General features: G+C 35.3%; 1 protein-coding gene across 11 annotated transcripts in view; it reads left to right on the top strand.

Moving 5' to 3' along the window:
- DPYD (dihydropyrimidine dehydrogenase) overlaps nt 1-18,081 on the top strand; it is a 333,346-nt gene that overhangs the window by 110,390 nt on the left and 204,875 nt on the right. For all 11 annotated transcript variants that reach the window (XM_021404735.1, XM_021404734.1, XM_021404738.1 and 8 more), the window contains 3 exons: nt 180-376; nt 3,899-3,980; nt 7,253-7,340. In XM_021404735.1, the coding sequence (XP_021260410.1) occupies nt 180-376; nt 3,899-3,980; nt 7,253-7,340 (367 nt within the window). The remainder of the gene's footprint in view (nt 1-179; nt 377-3,898; nt 3,981-7,252; nt 7,341-18,081) is intronic.

Raw genomic sequence — 18,081 nt, forward strand, 5'->3', positions numbered from 1 at the left:
TAGCATTTCTCACAAATGCACACATGGTCAATTGAGAATCTTGATTATGTTTTATGAAGCGTTCTGAAATAATATGTCAAAGGTGTGACAGTACTAGCAGAAACTTCCACCATGTTGCTCAAGATTTTAAGAGGGAATATAAAGTATGTATGTAACCCATTCAATGTATTGCTTTTCAGGTGTTCAAAGCCATGAACATTCCTCAGATCAGAAATCCTTCCTTACCTCCTCCAGAAGATATGCCTGAAGCTTATCATGTGAAGATAGCACTTCTTGGTGCAGGACCTGCAAGTTTAAGTTGTGCTTCCTTTTTGGCTCGACTGGGCTATTCAAACATCACCATATTTGAAAAGCAGGAGTATGTTGGTGGCTTAAGGTAAAAAAAAAAAAATTAAATTAAAAAAGCATTGAGAACAAGTACTTGTAGCTCTACATAGTGAAATAATTAGTTGTTGTTCAAAATGCAGATGAGTGAAATCAACCCCCTGCAATTCTCAACCTTCAAAAAACTGTAAAGAACACAAAGGCAGGCACCTTTGCATTTTGCCTATATGGTAAACACTTGGCCGATATCTGCATGTTTCCGGTTCAGCATCATGTTCTCTGTAGTAGAAGGTGAATTTTTACCACTTTAACAGTGTTTGAAGTCATATCTTACAAGCTCGTTGGAATTCCTAAGTAAAAGAGTAAGTATTTCGGAAACCACTGAGAAAAGAATTCAAAATCAAAATGAAATTTTATGCCTTGAGGATGGAGCCACTTTAAGTGTTTACAAAATAACAAGTAAAAGTAGCAAAGAGAAAGTAGGGCGATGCATTCACATTTCTCTCACTGCAGCATTACTGAAATCAATAGAGTTGACACTGTTAATGAATTTGATACATAATGTCATAATGTCAAATACTTATTCAGAGCTCTGGAAGATAGAGAATCAATGCTGGAGAAGCTGAACTGATTACTTACTTTTTTCACAGTGAGGCTCAAAAGTATGCTATGTAATTATTGAGGCTTTAATGCATAGGCATTTACCTGTGTGAAGCTCTTTCACTTGAACTAGTTGCCATAGAAGGATTTCATATTTAGTACATGAAATACCCATTCACCTGTTCAGTAGCACATAATATTTTCATAAATACTGGATTTAAGATCAGTTTTGTTGCTGAAAAGTGATAGTGAATAAGGAGCTGTTTTTAAAAATGCATCTTGTTGACAAGTTAGGCTTGTATTGGATGAGAGAATGTAGTACTTTCTGCAATTCCCTGCCACTTTCATATTTGAAGCAATGTTATCTTAATTTTCATCAGTTCTTTGTGTTTTGAGTTTAAAATCGATCTTTATTTTTTGTTATGTTGAAAAAAGCCTTGCACCAATTTTTTTTGTTCTTTTATTGCCTTTATGGTCAAGCAGTGTATTTTGCTTTGTCTTTCTTAATTTTGAGAACATGTAGCAGTCACGATCAAATTTTACTTCCATTCATTGTGGAAAGTTTTACAGCTTAGTTGAGGAAGTCATCAGTTCTTCTCATCCTGATTTTAATATTGGAACAGAAAGGAGGCTGGCCTGTGGCAGCAATCATCCATTATTGGAGATATATATCTTTGCAGTACATCTTTTAAGAAGCTTAGGTTAATGATGGGTGTATTTTCAAGGCTTTGTAAATTGCAAATGGCCAACAAGACCAAATTAATTTTGTATTTGGAATCAGCTTATTAGGGAAAGACAGTGCTTGGTCCTTTCAAAATTTGTTCTGCCTTTTCAAGTGTTTTTAACTAGGAAGTGCCTTCATGTATGTATGTGTTAGATTATAGTTAGCTTTAGTAATATTTAAATAATGGAAAGTTGTTTAGTGACTTCAATTTTGGTGTTGTCATATCTAAGCCTGGCATAACTCTGTGGCTGCTTGAGTATGTCAGAGATTTTCACATTCACAGGCAGATTTTCTTACATTTCATCACTCGTGTAAAGTTTGTTTTAGAGAAGATGTGAACAGATCATACTCTTGCTTAGAGACAGTGACCAAACTTCACTACTCGTCCTCCTAGTTAGGCCGCTGGTTTGCGACATAACAAAATATTTCTTTTACTAGACTAGGATGATGTCCTTAAGGCAAAAGTAATTTGTGATCTGTGGGAAATACCAAGTAACTGTCCAAGTTCTTTAACTTAGGTGAAATTGCAGAAAAGATGAATTCATGGGACTATGCTCCCATCCAGATTGCTGTTCTCCACCCCTCCTGTATCTTTATCTCAAGTTGACTTTCATAAGATGTTTATTTTTGTGGTAAATGTGCATGCATCTGTCCCCACAGAATGACATATATTTGCATATATGCGTATAGGCATATTTCTGTGGACGTTGTTGTTGTTTAACTTGGCAAGCAGCTAAATGACACCAGACATTATGAAGAAAAAAAAGAAAATCAACTCCCAGTTGAAGCCAGGACAGGCATATATGAATGTATATTCCATAGAATGAAACTGTAACTAAATTTTTAGTAAGAACAAAAAAACATTTACAAATTGTGACAGTGACATAACACAGCCATATCTGTTTTAAGTTCTTTTAAGAGTTAGAGATATGATAGGCCTTCGACAAAAACACAGACAACTTGATAAAATACAAGTTTCCTTTTTTCATTAGATTTTTTAATTGAATCTCTATTGTATCGTACTGATACATTATTTTCCTCCTCAGAAAGCTTTTTGCTCAGCATGACCTATCAAAGTTGCATTGTCATTACATATCCATTATATTTGAAATTTAGAGCATTTTTCTTTGCGCACTAACCAGAAAAGATGCAAGGTTGTCAGCATTAGAAACACTGAAAAGGAACACCAATTTATTATCAATATAATTAAAGTTGATGAAACTTACTAAATAAATCCTGGCCCGTCAGTGTTGGATCATAAAGGTGGGGTTGTCACTAGCAAGATAAAAAAATAAAACTAAAATCTGTCTCTTGTACCCATGCTTTGTTATGGGAATTATTGATCCATTAATTTGACATCAGATTAAATCAAAGCACTGAAATATTGGGGGAGAAAACTTCACTATTCTACACGTTCAGTCTTTCTATCTCCATCGAGCAAAATTATCTAAAATAAGGCTTCAGCATGTTTACCTGTAATTTGCCTCATAAGAGAGAACTGGCGCACACTTAGGTGTCACTTCATTGGACATAAATATCTGTACCAACGGATATAAAGTTGGATTCTGTGCTGGTACAGTTTTTCATTACTGGAGACCTGTGGTGCTGGGAACTTGAAGTCACTCCTAATCTTAATCAAGAGGAGAAAAGCCAGCTAATAATAGAAGTTAAATAAAAAAAACAGACATGAGGCTAAGAGCTGATAGAAAATTACTGACTTGTACATCCTGAAAGATCATAAAGATGTTATGAAGTAGAATTGGAGGAGGATACTGTTTTAAATACCATTGCTCAAAATAACATATCACTTCTTTAGGTGGGGAAAATTTGATTCTTTTTGCATAGCTTACTGAATGGTTACTAGAAGATAGCCTTGCTTTTCTAGGTATGAGACCTTGTCTTAAAAAGGTGATGTAAGTTTATTTACTGTAAAATATGACTGGTGAACAAAGGAGTGGAGCAGAAACTGTTTTGTACTAGAGCTCAACATCCATTAAGTGATAATCTACAAATGTGTGCAGGATTGGCCTTGAGGTACTGCCTTTCTGATCTGGATTTTTAGTATTATGTGAATAGTGCTATTTTGTCACTCTAACAATTTAAAAAAGCCAAGACTCAAAAACATTTCCATTCAAATACCTCAGAATTAACTAAAGTAGAAATATTTTTTTAACAATAAAAAAAAAACAAACAAACACCTTTCTTCCTTATAGCTGGAATTGTATCACAAGCTTTGTTTGTTTATTTCAGCGCATCTGAAATCCCTCAGTTCAGATTGCCATATGATGTAGTGAATTTTGAAGCTGAGCTTATGAAGGATCTTGGAGTGAAGGTAATGAAAAATATATCCTGCCTATGTATAGCTCAAAGGAAAAAAAAGAACAAGGAGTCTGCCAAAGATTAACAGCAAAATGTCATGCACATTAGTAAAGAACAATTAAAAGCTGCACTAGACAGAGGCAGGAAGATGCTTCCTCTTGCTCAGGGCATTTGTCTGTCTCCTGTCTGAATGCCACTAGTTTAGAAAAGGGCAATCAATAGTTCTCATCTGACATGCCTGCATGTGATTAATTGTCTGTAAGAAACAAATTCCTAAATTGCTTTAGGGGTTCAATGTAGCTATTGCAATGATTTGATTTTTTTAATCGAGTTTTTTTCAGGCAAGTTTGGCACTACTTAAAACATTCGTACTTAATACTTCTCTGTTCTCTTTTTCCCTCTTCCCGAGATTTTTCTTAGTGGCTTATAATACAGTCTTGTATCTGAGTTACTTTATTAATTTGATGCATTTTATTATAAAATTGTTAACATGATCATTTATGATAAACCATAGCAGTCATTCAACTTCTTGGAAAGGAATTGCTACACATTATTCTGTTAAATGTGTATTATTTATAAATAATGGGAATGTTACTTTATTGTTAATATAGGGTTTGAGCTGAAACTTCCGTACGTATGAGGGCTGCTCATTTTAATAGAAGTTATGAGCGTAGAATGCATCACTGGAACAAATTTTAAAGTAGCAGGAGGGGTAATAACATTTTTAGCATGATAAATCAGTCAAGCAAGAAAATATTGTAGAAATCTTCATACTGTAAAAGCTGTTCATATTGTAAAAACTGTTGCTGCAAAACCCAAGTGAGAAACTCACCCTGCCCAGGTTAGGTGTAAGGGAAAGCCTGAAATGCTACAGATCCATTTTCTCACTCTTCCTGGGTTACGAAGCGGTCTTTAAAGACTGACAGACTGGACATGTTGTTAGATGCTGTAAAAACCAAAGCAGTGAGGTTATTTTAAACCAAGTTGCTGGGTGTAGTTTCCTGGGAAGCCTCTGCAAAACTCTGTTTCCCAGGGTTGCTCTTTTACGACAGTCTCCAGAAAGTGAGCCATCGTGTCATCCTGCTGTGCAAGTCCTTTGTTGTTTTGAGATGCAGCAGAAAATCTCAGTAGAAATTTACTTCCAAGCTCTGCCACTGGTTTGCAATTGACCCTTTTGCAAACTGGTTAAGTATTTTAGTTTTATACCTCTACAAGCTGGAAATATTTTCTGGTGTTTATTTAAAGCATTTCAAATGAAAGTGCTGTATTGTCTAAATGCTTAGCAGTGCTGTTTATTCAAGTAATTCTACTGAAATTAGTAAGAATTAGTCAGGTGAATAAGGATTACAGAGCTAGGCCCTAGGAGTATTATGAATCCCTACATAAAACAATATTGCTATTTTAATTCCTTCATTAGATTTTCATAACATATGTACACAATAGGATAAAAAAAAATGTAATGACAATTTACGGAATGCATTTTGTTGCCAGTGAGCTTGTAGCCTGTATTCTTGAAAGGATTACAACTGTACCTGGCTTTTTGAGTTCTGATAGAAATTATACTAAGTCTACAAAAGAAAAAAAAGAGTCTGTGTTTTAGGTATTCTGCGCTGTGTTTTATATCTGTTATTTTTCAGCTATGAGAAAAGCACATTTTTGAGGGTACACTAAATGAAATATAGGTAGATTCAACATCAAACAGGATGTACAATGATGTGATGACTGAACTCAGAAAATCACAAAGCACAGTTCTTATACAATGGATCTTGGCATTTTGATAAAGAGAATGCATAAGTGATGTATCAGAAATTTGGGGGAAGCATTCAAGTTCAGAGTCTGAAGTTGGGAGATAAGGACACATAGCCATGTCAAGAAGTACAGATTATCAGAAGAGGAATCACACGTACTCAGAAGCCCTGGCTTTGACAGAAATGTGCAAAAGGTGTGTGAATCTCCAGTTGCATGACCTCCAACGGGAGACTGCTGTAGTTGTCGTGCTGTACATGCAGCGAACACTCCTCCCCTTCACTCTCAAAACAGCTGTAGACCCTCAACCACCTGTGCAGTGGCTGTTCAAGGCACATAGCAGGTGGAATGTTACTGTGCAGTTATTTTTTTTGGCATTTGTTTCTGGAAGTATTAGTTGAACCAGAACATTATAGATTATATGTATGTTTTTATTACCGGGTCTTCTTTCAATGAATGAATGTCAGTGACTGAAGTCTAGGTATTGCTGTTTGCTAAATTAGAATTAAACAATTGCAAATTCAAATCCAAACTGAATTTCATTCATAGTTTTTAAATTCTGTGTTTGCTTACTGCACAGAATAGCCTGCATCATTACTAGTAAGTAAGTAAGTAGGCTTGCTGCAGTCTCCACAGAATGTTCTTCAGACTTTCCCATCTCTGGCCCACTTTTTCAAGCCTGACTCCACAAAAACACCATTGACTTTGCTAGGTGTTTGCTTGGCATAAAAGTGTTCTAGCTAGTGGTCTCAGAGCAAAATTCAGGCTGTGAGCTTTGAGGGCACAGCACAAAGAAATGCCTGATGCTGAATTCTGCACAAAGGCCAAGTGCCTGATATTTTGTGGGAAAACATAGCTTGTTTTTCTGTTCAGGACCCTTGTTAACACGGAATAGTTGTGCCTCTTATTTCCTTTATTTTTCTGTAAGCAACTCATAGTTTCACTGTTGTTTTTGCAATAACTTAAATCGCTTGGGTTTTTTGGTTGCTGTGCCGGGTGATTGTTCCACTTAGCACACATGTTCCCTAAACTGGGTTCCTGCTTTGACATCATGTTTCTTGAATTCTGATTTCCACTCAGAAATATTATCTTTTGTAGTCTACACCAAATACGGTTTTTTACTCACAGTAGAAAACTGCCATTTTCAGCTTTTCCTCTGTATTGTATTCCATGAGCAGATTTTGTTAGATTGTTTTGTTATCTGTTTTAGCTTACAGTACAAACCAAGCTAGCTTATGTTGGCTGCGTATGAGGGTGATTAAAGTCACATTTTACCCATTTTACCCAGATCTAGTTTGGGTCACTTGCTTAAATCAGAGCTGAACTGTTCTTTTAAGGCTGGCCTAGGACTAAAACCAAACAAACAACAAAACAAAACAAAACAAAACAAAACAAAACAAAAACAAAAAAAAACCCACCCCAAACCAACAATTTACTTTATTGTTCCCTGGAAGATTCTGCAAGATGTCAATATGCAGGACATGGTAGAAATTATTTTCATATTATGAAATTAAAAGCAAGTAATTTTAACTCTTTCAGATAATCTTTAGTAAAGGCCTTGCAGTGGATGGAATGACACTCAGTACCTTGAAAGAAGAGGGCTATGAAGCAGTCTTTATTGGAATAGGTAAGAACAACTCATTTTCCTGTATTGTCATCTTTAAATTGAATGAATATCTAAGAATGAATTAGGACTTATAACACGATGTTAGACTACTTCAATCTGATATATTAAGAAAACACAGTATTTTGCAAATTATTTATTTTTTTAAGAAGCTAAAGTTTAAGTTTTAATACAGCACTTTGTTTTTATTTTCATATGTGTATGATAGATTTGTAAGTCAAGAATTTAGTAGAATGCCTTGGTTTTTTTAATCTAAATATTTCAAAAAAAAAAAAGAACTGAAAAATTATTTGTAGTTAACTGCTTTATTGGCTTAAAAGCGATATACAAGTTCAGTTTTCAATTTCTGTGAACAACGTACTGTGCCCAAATAACTACTGAGTCTATATGCAAGCCAGTGATACCATGCTTGATTGCTTTTTCTTTCATTTATATATAACATGTAGCATCTTCTACATATGCTGTAGTGTAGCAAAATGTAATTATGGGATGGTTTGACAAAACAAGCTGACTTTGAGTTTTACTAAAACTGGTATTGTAGGTCTGTCTTCTCTCGTACACTTAAGAAGTCCTACACCTGCCTGCTATTTGAATCATTGCTGCTTCTTAATGTTACATTAGAATTGTTATCCATTTACAAGTATTTTGAAGTACAGCTGGACCTATTGCTACCATATGATAGGCATGCTGAGCAGGCATTGTCTACAGTTGGTATGAGTCTTAATGCTCTTTATTGATCTAGACGTTGCCTAAGTGAACATAATAGGAAACAAGTTGTCCAACTGTTCCTCCTTCCTATTATTGATTACAGAGATGTAATTCTTAGTACAGCGACAACTGTTGTTTACCATCTGGGTATGCGGTATAAGCTTTGCACGTCTATTCTGTCATGTGATTACAAAGTGTTGTAGTTTATTTAATCCTAAATCCTCACATTGCTAGAGATCTATGTGAAGGAGTTTCTGTTGTGTCACGTTTTAATATAATTGTATACAAGGAATGGACCAGCATATCTTCCTTATTGTTTTGATCTGTCTTTTAAACTGCTTTCTGAAATCTTACCAATTACAGATCATTGAATAAATGTTTGCTTTCCGAGAATCTATCCATAATTTTTGGAATATCAGCCTGATTTACCCATAATTTATGACTCAGACATTTAAAATAATTGTTTGATTTAAAGGTTAGCAAAATAGATCACTGAGAACTTTGCACATAGATTCGGACTGTATTACATATGTGGGTTTATTTTCTTAATAAAGCCATCCTAATAAACATTTCTAAAGAGAAATGATTTATGTAGAAATTGTGGCTTGCAAACACTAAGCAAAGAGGCAGAGCAAGAGCTGTAGTAAACAAGAGAAGTTACCTGAAGTATAATTCTCCTGTAAACCACATGTTAACTGGAATAATTAGGAAACAGAAGGTATAAATGCTAATTATGTGTTCCTATGAAGTTTTTTTATGGGAAGCTAGCTTGTATCCATGATAAAATTGGTCCCTTCCTGTACCTCCACGTGTGTCATCTCTCTTTTACAGTGCTTTGTATGACATTGACCAATAATGTGATCTTGCATACTGATAGTGAAAGATGGAGGATCAACCAAAGGATTTCTAGGATCAAATGTATTAACAATAGAGCATTTATAGACTCCCAGTAACAGTTGTTTTTCCATAGTAAGTCCATATTCTATTCCTTTTTGGTTTTTTTTTGCCCCCTGAAAAATGTACATTCAGGGCAATGCCACTGTGGATTTCCCTGAATCTTAAATGTAACATAATTAAAGGATACTATTTACATAAAATAGAAAATTTGGTTCTGAGTGAATGTATAACTTGATGAAATATATAAATGTAGTTGTTTTCAGTTTTTCCTAGTAGTGGAGGAGAGGAAAAAGTGAATAGATGTGTAAAAGTAGAGGTGACTGAGGCAAGTGACCATACTGAGAATAAATGAATAGCAAAGGATTTCTGTGGGAATAGATGTAACAACTTCACTATTATTCACTATACTTATGTTTCTGCACTGACAGAAAAAACAACAACAACAATAATAAAAATAATAGAAGCGCCTCTCCAAAACTCTAGATATGTTGTGTGCATTGAAAATAAAGGAAACTAATGTGGAGAGGAAAAAAAAAACAAAAAGAACAATAATTTTTTTAATGAAATATGAGCCATGTGACTAGCATGGTTTAAAACTTTATAGCCTACTTTCCTGTGAAATGTTTTCTTCTTTCTGTTGTTAATGCAATTTGGAAAGGTATTAAAACTGTCCTGAAGTCAATATATTTACTCTTTGTCAGACTTGAAAAGCATAGGGTTCCCAAGAAGTTCCCTAAAGGATGCCCATTAATAGCATTACTGTAACGAGTAGTAATAAAAAGTGATGCTTAGCTTCATGCCCTTGGTTATGAAGGCACTGAGATTACAGTGGTGTTTATCTTGAGGTGAAAGTTTCTCTCCAGGATGTAGGTCCAAAGCTCAGAAAAATTCCATGTACTAGGCCTGAAGAGGAACAGATGGCCAGTGCATGCCACCAAACTTCTGGTGTCACCGCTTGAGAGTTACACCTTACCTCTGCAGATTTTGCACCATCTTAACTTTCTAAATAGGCTGTAGCTATGTGTATGTAAGGTGGTAGAGACTGATGTGGAATTTGGGGTTACAAAAATAGATGACTAGGTGTGAATAGAAGCTTTAATAGTTAACTGGATAAGTAGTAATGAAAGAGATCAAGTCTGGGCAATAGCACACTGGGAGCCAACACTGGTAACATAGTTACCTGAGCACACAGTCGGCAAATACCTCAGTTACAGGATTATCTGTTGCTTTTTTTTTTTTTTTTTTTTTTGAAGTTCTTACCTTCAATCTCGTGTTTTCTGCCTTACCTAAGCTTTATTTCACCCAACTATTTTTTAATGATGTACTTCTGTTTATTTCTAGAGGATCAATATGCTAATTGCATGTTCCCTGTCTATCATTTACTTTCATGACCTCTCAGTTTCCCCTGTACAAAGACGTGTATTTTAATAACATCTGGCAGCAGACATTATCTTGTTTCCCATTCAATAACCTAAGAGTGAGATCAGATTCTTAAATCGAAGTCCTTAAGTTGTCATTTTAAAACTCAATTCATCTTCCTGTTATGTCTCTTGCTTTTCTGTTATTCATAAACACTAACAAACAGAAACTAAATATCTCAACATCGAAAGTTTTCAAGCTGACCTCTAAAATTATGCATAGAAAATAGACATTTTCTTTTCCAAATTTGATTATTTGCACTCAGCATACTCTACCTTGAATCAGCCTAGCTTTAGATAAGAAATCTTTTTGAAGAATTTGTGATTGAGCTGATAAATCAGTTAGAAAATTTTGCTGTTTAAAAAAAATACTTTTACATGAGTTACTACCTTGTGTAAAGGCGATAAAGACTGAGGGCAAGTGAGTATTGGTATGCTGAAAGCAATAGGATAAATCAGTGATGGGCTGAGGGACTTGATAAGAGGGCACATGGTCCTCAGAGACAGCAAAGCAAGGCAGCAAAGTATATTTCAGAGAACAGAGTGGTGTGAATGCGTTGTGGTACTGTATCTCTTGATTGAGTTTCAGGGTTAAATATTTTTAAATTTTCCAAAGAAAAATCTGCATGTGTGCTTTTTCACTTGGCTGTTGAAACAAATGTGGAAATACTGTGTTTTTACTACTCAGCCTTCTTGAAGTGCAGTTATATCTTTGCAAAACAGGTTTCTGTGGTTCTCCTTTAAGACTCCACAAAGCATTTTGTGTAATCTTTGTGAAAGAGAAAGTACGAGACAATCTTTGCACAGTTATTTAATTGAATGAAAATGAGTGACCTAAAACATTTAATATCTTGAAGAATGTTTGATGTAATTTTCAAACAAATACATATAAGTAATATCAGTATAAACATACTCTCTACATACTTATACACAAACTTGCATACATATTCTGTAGCATTTGTCATTATGTAGAAATTTTATGTAACATTTATATCTCTTTTTATAGAGATGAGATAAAATTGCATCTTCAAAGATTTTTTTTAATTTTGTAAAATATATTAAAAAAATTATAAGTGTCTTAGACACTCTAGCTGTCTGTCTGTAGGCTTACAAGTAAACAGGCATCCCTACCTAACTTTCTAATTAATTTTTCACTATAGCGCAATTTGCAGCTAGTAATGAGGCTTTCTTGTTTTTTCCTCCATCTTGTCAATTTGGATTGCTACAGAGTCAGTTTTATTGTTGGGATATTCAGAAATTTTACTAAATGCTGCAGAATTGTAGCTTTCATGACCATATAGATTAAATTCAAGCAGAGACTGTTACTTGGTTGTATCCTAAATCATATATCCTACTTGCAAGGGTTAAAGCTGTAAATAAATAAATCCCTTGTGGAAAGAACCTTTGTGATAATTGCAGTCATTCATAGTTAATTAACATAGCATTCAAACAATAATATAATCAGATGATTTCATTGATTGGAATGGAATTGCGCGCTCGCGCACACACACACACATAAAAAAAAAAAAAAAAGAAATTAAAAGTCCAAGCATTGATGTACCTTGTTTTTAATAACAACAAAAAAAAGACCTCTGAGATTGATTTACTGTCTCTTCCCCAAAAAGTAAGTAATCTCCTCATGCCTGTTATTATCTTCTGATTAACTATGCAGTGCCACCTGGTGTGCAGATGGGAAGAATATTACACATCAAGAGCTCTGTTCACACCCACCCACACAGATATAAACCTACGTGGCAAAAAGTGAACAGATGTTCATTTTGCTTGTGCTATAGGAAAAAATTGTGCATCGTATTCCTGATTCATAAACTAAATTTGGAGAACATGAAATCTGTGTATGGGGCCCATAAGCCCATGGCTAACACAGACATTTATGGAAGAAATATATTCAAAATTGTTCTCATTTCAGGTTGTGAACGGATTTTTGTTTGTTTATCTGTTTTTGTTTTACCTTACGTTTGAGTCTCTTCTTATCATTTTTTTCAGTTATCAAAGGGTACCCTTTGGTACACTTACCAAAGGGTAAAGTTTAGAAGTAGGGTCATTTGTAACTATGTCCAGAATTTTTTTTTTGATTGTTTGTATTTCAAAATTGTTTTCTGTTTCTTAACACGTAAGATGGCCCCCAAAATTATGCTTTTAGGCCTCTTTGCAAAGCAGTAATGTAGCAAGTCACATAAAACATAATGCGTATTGTTTAAAGATGGATCCATAGTACAAAGAATTGCACAGTCTTGGCATTCTAGGATCTTCAGTTATATTATTTTTTGTGTTTATGATGATTATTCTATAATTTCAGAAGTATTTTGATGCTTTGTAGGTCATGCAGTTTTTCCTGTGAGAAAACCAAACCCCAAAGACCAAATAAAATACAATAAGCAGGGGAGAAAAATAATATGTTGGAAGTAGTGCAGGAAAGAATGATGGTTGTTAGAAACACAATCAGCTACATACTCAAAGTAAGTGTGTACGTGACTTATTTTCTGGTTTGATTTTACTGTCACTTGTAGATCAGTATGGTCGTTGTCTTGCAACAGCAGAGCTTGTCACTCAGCATTTAAATTGTGAGAAAGTGGCTCTACAGGCTTTGGTATCCTTGTTCAGTAAAAGATAAAATATGCTGCAGGACCAGGGTATACTCTTACAGTTACATTTTCATAGAATCATTAAGGTTGGAAAAGACCTCTAAGATGATCTAGTCCAACCATCCACCTACCTCCAATACTGCCAACTAAATCATGTCCTGAAGTACTACATTTACCATTCCCTTAAACGCCTCCAGGGATGCTGACTCCACCACCTCCCTGGGAAGCCCGTTCCAGTGCCTGAACACTCCTTTGGGGAAGAAATTCTTCCTACTATCCAACCTGAACCTACCCTGGTGCAACTTGAGGTAGTTCCCTCTCATTCTGTTGCTAGTTACCTGGGAGAAGAGACTGACCCCTGCCTTGGCACAGTCTCCTTTCAAGTAGTGATAAAAACAAATATTCAAATCCATTTAGCTGCAAAAAGCGGTGAGACTTTGTTATTTGATGTAAGAATGAAGTCATCAAGATGTGTCATGTAGTCGCAGAGTGTACTTTGAACAGTTTGAAGAGCAATAGTGGCAAAGATAGCGGTGGCAGGATTTGGACAAACCCAATTCCAAATGTTTTAATATTACTATACAGTAAGGAGAATAAACTATAAGTTGAAGAAATTTTAAAAGTTTTTTTTAATAAAGATCATGAGAAGGATAGTGATATATGCATTTGCAGATGAGTGGAGAACAGGATCAAAGCTGCACATTGAACTACAACTGTATGAAACAAAGTCCTAAGGAAAAAGGTCCACACAATTCTGTGCAGTCAAGTATAAGAGTTCTTTGTAGTCCACCTTCTACAGAGCCTTAGCTCGTGGCTCACAGATTGGAGAATGCCTGCGGTCTTCTGTAATACCATAATTCTTAAAAATGTTCACATCTTGTGGAAAGAGTATTGTAAGCAAATTGCACCATAAATCATTTCTAATGCAGAAGCCGTTCTCCTCAATATTCATGTTGTTCTCATCTTCTGCAACTTCTTGCTCTAAAAATATTATTAAAATACAAAACGAATATAGTTACATTAGGAAAGGAAATCTGTGCAAGAACCTGTTCTTACATGCTTATAACAGATGTTTGAACATGCTTCTATTCCCAGTGCACCATCTTTCCTGGACTCCAACGATGTACATACATCCAAGAATTTTTATGCTTGAGGCATCTTTTTCTACTGCTGGCATTTGTAGTAATCTGTTCTTCCAGTTCTGTGGTCTTTACTGCTGCTCTGGTTATTGGTGGAACGTTCCTAATACACATCAGAAGCAGTAGACAGTTGAAAGCTTTTAGGTCTCAGATGCACACAACAGCTTATTTATTATTAATAATCTTAGGAAACTTTCAAAAAATACTAATAATCTACCCTTGGGCATCCTTAATTTATTCACTTGCAAATTCCACAGATTTTCATGCTCTTATTTGCTTATCTTTCCTACCAAAAAAACTACTTAGCATAACAATCTCTGCTGCACGTTTTACAAAACTCTCTCCTGTCTCCTTCTAAGATGTCAGATTGTTTCCCTGAAGAAATGCTCATCTAAATATAATGACAAAATCAATTTTGTACATATTGTTTCAAGTAGTTAATTTTTTTAACTATATGGGAAGATTAATTACTCTAAGATTATTTAGTGGTTTGGGGGAATTTAGCCAAGCAGCTATTTTTATGCATTTCTGTATCTGAGAAATACATAAGAAACTGCTGAAGAAAACAGTGATGTTAGGTACTGCATTTTTATATTCTTGATATTATAATTGTCATTGCTTTACACATAAAGAGAAGAACTGCTTGCTTACTTGTTGTTTCCAAAAGTTGATTCCATTTCAGCCATACAGTTACTTGTACATCTAAATGATAGAAGTATTAGTTATGCTGCCATCTTTTTTACTTCCGCTTTTGCTTCCAGACAAAGAATTAATGACCAAAATACAGCCCAGATGTCACTTGAAACATACCCATTTAGTATGATTAGCTTTCTTTCCTTGGAAGGAGTGTGTATTTGGTCCAATGCGAATTTAATGGCACTAGACACCTCGTGAAACATTGTTCTTCTTTGCACTGTGTGAGAAGTGACATAATACAAAATTTTAACAATGGGTTCAGAAATTCTTTAATTTCCTTCATTTTGCTTAGCCTAGCTAAATCCTGCGATCATTGCATTTATGTTTAAGATCCTACAGAAGTAGGAAATGTATCAGTCCCACTTGCTTAATTGGTGGAAAAAAATGGCAAGCACTTCTTGATGTTAAAGAATAAGATTTTAAGCAGCTTTCCTGTAACCGTTATGTCTCAGCTATAGTCTTTCTGTATTCACATTCCTTTCGCTGCCCACTCACAAGAAGTATGTTTGCTCTTTGGATGAAAATGACAAGTTAAGACAAAACTTGGATTTGTGGTAGTGCTTGTTGGTATACCTTTAGAAACTGCCATGGGAAACCACCTTGTTCTACCACTTCTCTGATACGGGCAACTGATTTCTAGGCATCCACTGCTGGACATGAGCAGGGCGCACAGCTTCTATCTGACCTGCTGATTATCTTACTCTTTTCACTCATCTGCTTCTGTTTTTATCACTTCTTCTTGCCAGGCAAGCCTTTTCTGGTACAGGAACGATTTTGTATAATTAAGGTAGTTAAATTGTTTCAGGGCAATTTCCTGACACGTTGATGTGCTTGAGGCCCCTTATGATCCTTCACTTGTGATGTTCTCTTGTGACTCTGTTGTCTGGGTGGGATTCACAGGGCATCCTGTGACCTGTAGCCTTCCTTCACGTCAGCCGGGGCCAATGGGAATCCATCTGTCCGTCAAACTCATGACATTAAAAGCCGTAGTATTTGTAATTTTCTTACACGATACTATTTAAGTGTTGCTACCATGTAATAGCTTCTACCATCATGGGAAAGAACATCCATTACCTGCCAGCATTGTATGTGATCACTTCGGTTTTAATGGGATGGAAAATTTTAATGGTAACAAATATCTGGGAAGAAAATTGTAGGTATTAATTGAAGTAAATAATTTTAAATGAAACTATGCAAGTATATCTTTTGCTGTCTCTTGAATTTTGAGTGGAAAGGGATTGTTCTTTGCTCTTCTAGTCTATGCTTTTCAGAGATGTCAGCCACATCATTGGTTTTACTGTGAAATTAAAAGATGCTGCAAATTCATATGTAAATAATGAATACTGTTTATTATAGGATAGCACAAATAAGTATTGTAGTAAGTGTTACCTGGCAAGTCTTTTTAAAGCAAGTTTAATGTATGTAAACATTTCTCTGGGTTTGGGTAACACACTGGGGCATTCTGTAGCCTTGAGACCAAATTTGACTTCCCTTGTGAGTAAGTCACATAGTTTTTTGTGCACATTTTATAGTTAAATTTACTGTAAACTGTATTTATAAAATGTTCACAGGATTAGAAGACAGAAATAAGCATACTAAATACTCAGTGTTCAGATAATGCTAATATAAATTACGTGTTTAACTAACAAAGGAAATATTTTCTACACATTGTCCTTGACAGTGTTTTCATTCACAAGGAATCCTTTGCCTATTGTTCATTCATTTGTACTAAAAATGTAGAAAGATGAACATGAACCATTAGAGAAAGTGAAAATGCATTTCAACAGTTAGTAAGACAAATCAACACTCCCTCTAATGATCTTTGGTAATTAGTTTCATAGGAAGAAAAAATCAATATTGAGAATTTAGAGATCAACATGTTTCAGTCAATTCATCTTTAATGGTAATACTGCCATGTGGCTGAAATTACCAGTTACTTAGAAAGTGGGAATTTTTGGTACATTACTACATTTCTAAGAACTGTCAAGGATTTGTGTTTGTGGCTATTTCATGAGTGTAATGGGAAACAGAGTAACTCACTGCCAGTTTCGCAAGATTTTCTTGTTAGAAATAATTCATTGTTGTTTTTTGACTAATGATGGTTGTTTACGTGAATATAATGTGTATTTTTAAATAGATTCTAACTACTTAATAGGTAGTGAAATTTAAGTGCCTGGTTATTATTTAAATTTAGGTGACATCATTAGCCACTATCAAAGACCATTTCTCAATAACACAATATTTATTGCTTTTTCTCAAATTATTGTATTTTTATGAGGACAGAACATGTCTTCTAACAGAAACAGTTATTCTAATCTTATAGTTAGTATATTGCATAGCATTTAGTCATTGTAAAGCATTGCAATTCATTATTTCAATTTACAAGTGACTTAGGCATGATTGCTTTTCTATTCACTGGCAAACACAGGCTTGATGCCCCTATTATGGACTAATACAAATCTTTTGTAGAAGAAAAATGATAGCTAAATTTTTAATCTGGAAGAAGGTTTCTTAACATTTAAAGAGCTCAGTAAGAATTGCTTTAAAAACAAAGCAAAATACTCTTAAGAAATGTTTACATACTTGGTCAACCGAAGAACAGCTGTTTACATGTGTATGTTGCTTGTAGCTCCTCAGTTTGGTGTTCTGCAGCTGTACTGTAGAAGAAATCCTTGGCAGATGAGGAAAAATGAAAAGTTGAGAATATGAAGCATTTTGATGCCTGTTCTGAAAAGGGTTTAGGCTGCTTATTGTGTTTTCATCCTGCCCTAGGTGAGGTGTCTATTCCCATGCGTGGCTCAGGATGGCCCTGGGGGCTGGCAGAGCTCTTCCAGCATGGGCACTTGGTGCCAGCAGCTGCCTCTGTGGCTTCAGTTCAGAACCTCAGGCACAGCAATGGCATTACATGCTAGGGATGAATGTGATGAACTTGAGTTCAAGACTCAACCACCACAGATCCAGCTGATGTTCCATATTACAGAATTTTAAATTGCTGGTTTGTTTCCTTGTGTCCAGGGTTTGAGCTCTGATAGCAGAAAGGAGTTTGCAGGGCTGGGGGATACAGTGACCGTTCTGTGCAGGAAGCAGGAGGTGCTCAGCTGTGGTGTCAGCAGTAGTCTCATAAAGTTCCTGCTTGTTCTGTTGCTCTCATAGCTACTAGTAAAGCTTAGAGTTAATTTACACTAAAAAACTGATTTCCTTCCCCCAGTACATAGAATCTAAAGAAATCACCCCTGATTGTTACCAGCCATGCCTTCTTTGTGCACAGCTTTTTCTGGAGAGC

This window comes from Numida meleagris, chromosome 7 (assembly GCF_002078875.1).
Source record: "Numida meleagris isolate 19003 breed g44 Domestic line chromosome 7, NumMel1.0, whole genome shotgun sequence".
Taxonomy (NCBI): domain Eukaryota; kingdom Metazoa; phylum Chordata; class Aves; order Galliformes; family Numididae; genus Numida; species Numida meleagris.